Below are 7,981 nucleotides of genomic sequence, written 5' to 3' on the forward strand. Positions count from 1 at the left end.
CATTGCTTAGAACAGAAACATACACAAGTAAGCGATTATAGACATTTTTTAAACGCTAATTCCGAAACCTAAGACAGTGATTAAACGACAAAACACAATAAAAACATGTACAAAAAAAAAGAAAAAAAACATATTTCATTAGAACAATTCTTTCTAACACGAATACAAATGTTTTGATAGAACAATATTTTCTTTCCGCTATGTAATGTCAGTTATAAAGTATAATACTTTATTTTGATTTTTAAGTATATATGATTTCCATATACTGTCGATGAGAATGTGGTACATGTTCTTCAGGTTACAAAAAATATACAATAATGACTTCTGTCGGTTAGAAGTCCAGATGTTATCCTACTGACTGTTTTCCCATAAATGTTATACTAGCCGCTCGATGGTAAGCTCCAACATTTGAAGTCGTGATCAATCATATATAAAAAAACCACAAATAATTTGATTTGTAGGAATTATTTTAATTGGAAAATTGATAATTTGCTAAAAAGTTGGTTGATAGTATATCTTAAACTATTATACTACTATGAAATCTAGAGGTGAAAGTACATACATTTTTGTTGATATAACATCAAATAATATTAATGTTACAAATGGTTGTTTTAAAAGTTAATTCACATCATAGTCCATGGACAATTCATTCAAAATGTTTGCAGGCATAGTCTTCCATACGTTTTTATTTTTATTTTTCGTCTTTTCCTCTCCCGAGCAACCTGAGCTTTTCAAGTTTATTAGCTATTTTCTCTGCCTCGTTTTTCTTTTGGTACATATTTGTTCTGGCAGCTCTAACTTTACCTTCTTTGTTGAGACTCTTAGATACTGGTTTGTCATCACTAAATATTGTATTACTCCAACTGTTGCTTTGAGCTGTATATAAAAACAAATACAATATTATGTGAATTCCAGAAAGAGTTAAAAACAGTTTGTGTATGATAGTATTGAATAGGAAGCTGGAGAGCGGTGCCACACTTTCTAACAGCTAAAACTTAAGGTAAAACTAGCTGGAAACATAACAATTAGAAAAACAATACAATAATTGATAGGTTTATTTTCTATTCTTACATAAACTATGGATTGTAAGGATAATTTACCGGAAATCCATGACATCATATTGTCGTTGTGAAAATTATCAACTTGTAACTTAACCAATGTTATTAAGACGACCGGTAGTGTTTTAACAACCGTATAATTATGATTTAGTCCATACAAAATGTACTTTCTTTAAGCTAGAATTTTATATCATGCAATTTATTCAATCTATTCGATAAAAGGACATAAATGTATAACTGTTTCAACTATTCACCAATTCATTGTTCTATTTACAAAACATTTGTTCTTGTAGAAGGAACTTCAAGAAACGGTCAATAACAAAATTTACTTATGTAAAACATGTAAATACTGTTGTACGCACGTCTATAGAATCTCATGAAGATTGTCCCGTTTTTTTTATTTTTTTAGTGGCAAATTAAACGTCACATGAATTTTTCTTTTAGTGAATTGTATTCCTTTTGCCACATAGGAAAATTGATACACTAAGTATAAGACTACAAAAAAGACATTAATGAAATCGTATCTTAATTATTATTTTTCTTCTAAAATTGTATAATTATTATTAGGTTATATGTTATGTTCAGGGCTATAAAATATCAATTAAGGTGGTACCTAATACTACAGGGAGATGACTCTGTAAAATCAGCTAAATGTTTTAATTACGTTGTGATCTTAGGGGAATATTAAGATTCTCAATGATCAAAATTAGTGTTTGTCAAACTGGTATAAAACCAGTGTAATTTTTCTGATAAAATGGTTGGTTGAAATTTTTACAAATTTTTATATTTTTGTCACAGGGTCGAAGTAGACACTTTGTCAAAATTTTATAAAAAAATTAAACGAGCCCAATTAATTTTAGTGAATGTGTTGGGTACCACATCGAACCATTTATTTTCCACATTATGAACACATCATTGTTTTAAGTTTCTTTACGAATTGCAGACACCTTTAAGGAAGTTAGCTCTTCTTGTTTTTGAATTTTTACTAGATATTTGGAAACCTTTAGGTTTAACCATGTATTGCCATTAAAATTTGGTCCGCAAACCCCTACTTTTCATTTTTATAATTTTACTACTTATTGTTTAAAAGCCAATTTATTAAAATTGGTGTATTTTTTCAATAGTTTTTAAAAGACAAAAAGGTGCCAATGTCAACTGTATGGAAAATCTACAGATAATTTCTTCCCGCCAGTTTGTCGATTGCTCATACCTTGAAGACAAACACAATGACCTTTCATAATGTGCCGCTTTATAAATTCATTTTTCTTATACTTTCAATTTCAAAAAGCTTGTTACTTTGCAGCAAAGCAGCAAACATCAAGTTCAAAATCCTTTGTCATCAGGAAAATGCATTAACTTACCAGTGATCTGATAGTTTTCGATGTTCCAACATATATTGTGGCAACCGCGTTCGTCCGTACTATCACCACAGTCATCCGTACCATCGCATACCTTATACCAGGGAATACAGAAACCGTTATTATGGCAGGCAAACTTATCACGTGCACAACCTGTAGATGTTATCAAAATTTGTAGTTGTTATATTTGTAAAATTCGATTCGCTTTTGCAGCCTCCTAAATGTCAGATGTGAACATATACAGTATATTAATAAAGGGTTTATAACTTTGCTGATATTTTACATTGAGTTGTAATTCAATAGAAAAGCCATTATTCACAACATGTTGCAAAATGAAAATTTCTTCAGTGATTTGAGACCTAAATTTAGCAGAAGGACATGCAACATATTGTTTAGTATGTTATTTTAACACTGATCTTTATTCTGTGGCATTGCATGTATAAATAATAAATGACATGTTCAATTTACAATGGAATCAAACAGAAATAATGTTACCTAATGGATTATTCAATATATACATACCCTCAAAGATAACAAGGCACACTCTCTGGTTTGAGATGGCAGTAAATTTTGATTTAATTTTATTTTTGTCATTGTAGATAGTGCTTCAGTATATTTTAAAATTCCGATTTCGAATGTTCTTTTGATAGTCAAGAGACCATGTTGGAAAAGAGGTACGAAAGGTACCAGAGGGACAGTCAAACTTATAAATCGAAAATAAATTGACAACGCCATAACTAAAAATGAAAAAGACAAACAGACAATCAATAGTTCACCTGACACAACATATAAAACTAAAGAGTAAGCAACACGAACCCCACCAAAATCTAGGGGTGATCTCAGGTGCTCCGTAAGGGTAGGCAGATCCTGCTCCACATGTGGCACCAGCCGTGTTGATCATGTTATAAAAAATCCGTTAAATAGTCTAATTCGGTAGGTCACATTTATGAAAGGGAAAGAGATTGTAGTGAAACGGTTATTTCATAACGGTTAACCAACTCATGATGGCGTCCGTAAAATTTACGAGGGGATGATTTCAACTTCACCATTTGGAACTTGGTTTAACAGCCTCCTCGTGAGCAGCAACCATCTATCAAGAAAATCATCATAGGAAATACTAGCAGCACGGGAAAATCGTATCAATTGGGAGATATATACCTCGTATGCAGATGCTGCTGGAAAATTGCTACTTATAATAGGAAAGTTCACAATTGGAAAGCTGAAATCATCTCTTTTGTTGTAAAGTTTTGTTTTCAACCAACCCTCATTGTCAATTTCTAGTTGGAAAATATGGTTGTAAAACACATAACGTCATACTGTATAAGATCTGTAAACACTTGCACAACCTGTGAACATTAACGACTTCAAACAATTTGTTTTTGTACTATTCGACTAAACTAAAGTAAAACAGTTTTGTTTCTTATATGTTGCAGATAAACTTCGTTAGTTAAACAAGTGTAACTGTGAGCTACTGCTCACTGATGATACCCCCGCCGCAAGTGGATAATGTTAATAGTGTAAAAATATGTAAGTGTTCGGTAAACAGGAAGTTGCCGAGTGATGAATCTGAAAACGCATCACACAGTATAGCTGACTTATATAAACCTTGAAACCAAATTTCAGAAATCCTGGCATTGTAGTTCCTGAGAAAAATGCGACGAAAATTTTCAACTTGGCCATCATGTGTAAAATGATAGTAGTGTTCGGTCAACAGGAAGTTGTCGAGTGATGAATCTGAAAACGCATCACACGGTATAGCTGACTTATATAAATCCTGAAACCAAATTTCAGAAATCCTGGAATTATAGTTCCTGAGAAAAATGCGACGAAATAAAATGGTAAGTGTTCGGTAAACAGGAAGTTGTCGAGTGATGAATCTGAAAACGCATCACACGGTATAGCTGACTTATATCAAGTCTGAAACCAAATATCAGAAATCCTGGTAGTGCAGTTCCAGAGAAAAATGTGACGAAAAATTTTCAACTTGGCTATCAGGTGTAAAAATGATACAAGTGTTCGGTCAACAGGAAGTTGTCGAGTGATGAATCTGAAAACGCATCACACAGTATAGCTGACTTATATCAAGACTGAAACCAAATTTCAGAAATCCTGGTAGTGTAGTTCCTGAGAAAAATGTGACGAAAAATATTCATGGGACGGACGGACTGACTGACAGATTGACGGACTGACGGACTGATGGACTGATGGACTGATGGACTGACGGACTGACGGAAGGACAGACAGAGGTAAAACAGTATGCCCCCCTTTTTCAAAGCGGGGGTATAATGATACATAATCTTAACAGTAGAACATGTAATAGATGAATTGATACACTATTTTATCAGTGATCTTTAATCTATGGTGTTTCTTGTTAGTTTTATTACCAAGACATCCCATGTCGTCTTCACCTTTACTGCAATCAACCCAGCTATCACACACAAATCTGGTTTGGATACACTTTCCGTCTAAACATTCATACTTATTGTCAGGACAACCTGACAAAAAAAAACCCAATTGAATGATGGATTGATGATTGCTTTACACCACATGGGCACACAAATGCTTGCACAAAAATAATCATTTATTGGATAAAATATAGTTCTGTGATTTTGTTTACAAAATTGTTGGTTAAAATAAATCATTTGATCTAGTGATATGAATTGTACAGATTTAAGTGCCATGTTAGGGAGACTGATAAATACTGAATTTGCATGGTCTATATAATCAAGGGAACTGTAGTATAAGGCTGTTCAAAATTCATTAATCGATTGAGAGAAAAAAAAATCGGTTTACAAACAAAAACTGTCGGAAACGCGTCAAATATTAGAGAACTACGACACAACAGAAACAGAAGATTAAAATGTAATACAACATATTTTTTAGTAAAATTTGACAAGCGAAATTATCAAAATGAATGTATATTTTATTTTCTTTTAGGTCATATTCTATCGCAACATGCTCAACATATGCATTTTGTGAAGGCATATATCTTATATCGCGCTTCATTCCAGTGAACGACTTAGGTGGAATATGTATTTCGTGGAATTGATGGTAATTATAAGTTATTACAACAATGTTAAGTAAAAATTACATTTGAATACACATTTGTAATGAAAAACAAAATATAACGTAATATAGTTTAATAAATGTTTTTGTATAATGAATTCTTTAAAATGGAAAAAAAATTCTCTATTTATTGATACTATAATAACAACAGACACTAGAAATCGAGATATACACAGATATAGTGTTAATTCACTTAGAACGGGACACAGAACAATATCCTGTCAGAAGAAACAGACACCAACGTGCACTGTTATATGTATCCAGCAATTTCAAGACTTTCCAATCTTATGTAAAACAAATGTTTCTTAAGAGTTCTTTTCCATTTCTCACAAACTACGAATGTTTTTTTTAACTTAGTACCTATACATAAACATGATAGACTACCAGCATTTCACTACTTTTTGAAGCACAATTACTTTCATCTATTGACATAATAAGATATATTTTTGTAGTTAACATACTTTTACGAGGTTAATTAATTTACTTACACAAAGCTGTGCCGAAAAACAGTCCTAATGCTAGAGCTACCTTAAAGTTCATAGTTGTTTTCGCAATACGGGACACTAAAAAGTAAAATATCAAAAAGACAAAAAACAAATGGATATACCTATATAACATATACTATCTTCATACATATACATCTGTTATTGCTATGCCTTACGACTGTTAAATTCCTGACTTCTTCCTAAACAGATACTTTACAAATGTACAGAATGAAGTCAGCTTAGTGGGTAATACTGAAAAACCCGGGTTTTACTTGGTTTCAAGCGGATAATAATCTGCGTCATTTAGCCAAACGAAATATTGGCAGAAATCTTTTAAGTGAATTAAGTTTTTACAAAAATAAATATAACACTAGCATACTAGATACATGTAAATTTTCAACTGATTTATAAAGTGTATCAATTTGAGAAGAAAAGAGAGGGTAAAGCAACTCTAATCGAACATGATAAAAAGTGAATATGTTTTGCTGACAGATCTATCAATTATCCACCTATATCACGATTTCTATTTTATTTAAAAAAACGTTATTTTGCATCAAACAAAATCTGATTTTTACGAAAAATCATTTTATGTTTGGTCCACGTTTAACTTTATCAGAGGTTAAATTCAAGTACATCTGATGTTAAAAAAAATTAATTCACGTGAGATTCTTGTTTAAGTTTGTTTGACGTGAAATTCTAGTGCATTTCAGGTCAGATTCATGAAAAATTAAAGAAAGTGAAATTCCTATATGTAATATAGTCATCTTATATTACGAGTAACGAAATTCCCCACACGTATCACTATTCACAAGAACTGATCTATATCTTAAATCAAACGTATAATTACCCTATATTGCCCAGTATAACAAACGTCTTGGAATATTGCTCAGCTTGGGAAACCCCATCAAGGTTTCGCCGCATGGATATTATTTTTCCAACCTTGTATAACCAGGTGACCACATATCCCACTTTAACAATAAACATTTAAAAACCTAACTGGTTTTTTAAAGTGGGGTCAAATTTCAAAATTTAACAATTTCCTAAGACACTAAGTGGACGCCCATCTGCAACCATTCAAAGACTCTCGAACTATCAGTCAGCACTGAATACATCATGTGATATAAACATACATATCTACATTTATTTCATTTACAAATAATAACGTACGATACAGGACGAGATTAATTCAATTACTTACGACAACATAACACTGTAAATAAAATCAATACATCAACACATTAAAATGGTCTTCATCCAGTACTTACAATTAGTGCTAATACAATGATAAGTCTCACTTATTATTAATCAAATACTTACATGTCTTGTCTACAATGTTAACCAGACTGATGCTCAACTACCACAGCCTGTTATTTTAAATGAATCAAAGTCAGGCGTGCTTTGAATTGATTGGACACATTTAAGTCGCAGTGACAAATTGTATAAAGTAATCAAAAACTGCTGAATGTACATTTTGCCTTTTTTTTTTTTGATTAATTTGTTTTCAGAAAAATAAACTAGAGTGCACACATGTCAATAAAAGTACGTTTTAATTTGACTTATATTTGAGCAATGGTGTCCTACTTAAACATTTGATGTTGTCTATAATCAGACAACATGTAATATACGGAACCTATCAGCAATACATATCAAATAAAGAGATTGAAAATTCAAAGTTTTAGGAAAGTTTCCATTTAAAAAGCATTAAGATGAAGATGGGCGACACATCCTCGGTTTGATCATCTAAATTGTCGTTGGTTTACCTGTATTCATGATAATGAAGGCTGATATTGCAAACGCAAACCCAGGGTTGCATATTAATATTGGTTTAGTTTAAACATATTTTATTTGTTAAAGTACAAATTGGATAAGACACAAGTCAAACAGACTTAAGTCTGCCAATTGATATTTTATCGTATGTTTTTCTTTGTTGTGATGTTATGCTATTGTTTCAGAAAAAGGGAGAAGGTTTGGATCCATTAAAACGTTTAATCCCGCTGCAAATGTTTGCACCTGT

The 7,981-nt window shown here is 31.9% G+C and overlaps 1 protein-coding gene across 1 annotated transcript; it reads right to left on the bottom strand.

Moving 5' to 3' along the window:
* Window positions 1-461: 461 nt before the first annotated feature.
* Window positions 462-7,392, bottom strand: LOC139494854 (suppressor of tumorigenicity 14 protein-like). Its single transcript, XM_071283015.1, has 5 exons — window positions 7,285-7,392; window positions 5,971-6,045; window positions 4,801-4,911; window positions 2,420-2,569; window positions 462-876 (listed from the first exon to the last, which is right to left on the bottom strand). Exons 2-5 carry the CDS (start codon window positions 6,020-6,022, stop codon window positions 692-694), a joined length of 498 nt encoding a protein of 165 aa, XP_071139116.1. The 5' UTR covers window positions 6,023-6,045; window positions 7,285-7,392; the 3' UTR covers window positions 462-691.
* Window positions 7,393-7,981: the final 589 nt, after the last annotated feature.

The sequence above is a fragment of the Mytilus edulis genome, chromosome 11 (assembly GCF_963676685.1).
Source record: "Mytilus edulis chromosome 11, xbMytEdul2.2, whole genome shotgun sequence".
In the NCBI taxonomy this organism is placed as follows: Eukaryota; Metazoa; Mollusca; class Bivalvia; order Mytilida; family Mytilidae; genus Mytilus; species Mytilus edulis.

What these genes read in the sequence shown, in the direction of transcription:
- LOC139494854 (XM_071283015.1), bottom strand. Translation starts at nt 6,022, where the DNA reads ATGAACTTTAAGGTAGCTCTAGCATTAGGACTGTTTTTCGGCACAGCT. An exon ending in GTTTTTCGGCACAGCTTTGT is followed by an intron (nt 4,912 to 5,970) that starts GTAAGTAAATTA and finishes TTTTTTTGTCAG; the next exon opens with GTTGTCCTGACAATAAGTAT. An exon ending in AGACGACATGGGATGTCTTG is followed by an intron (nt 2,570 to 4,800) that starts GTAATAAAACTA and finishes TAACATCTACAG; the next exon opens with GTTGTGCACGTGATAAGTTT.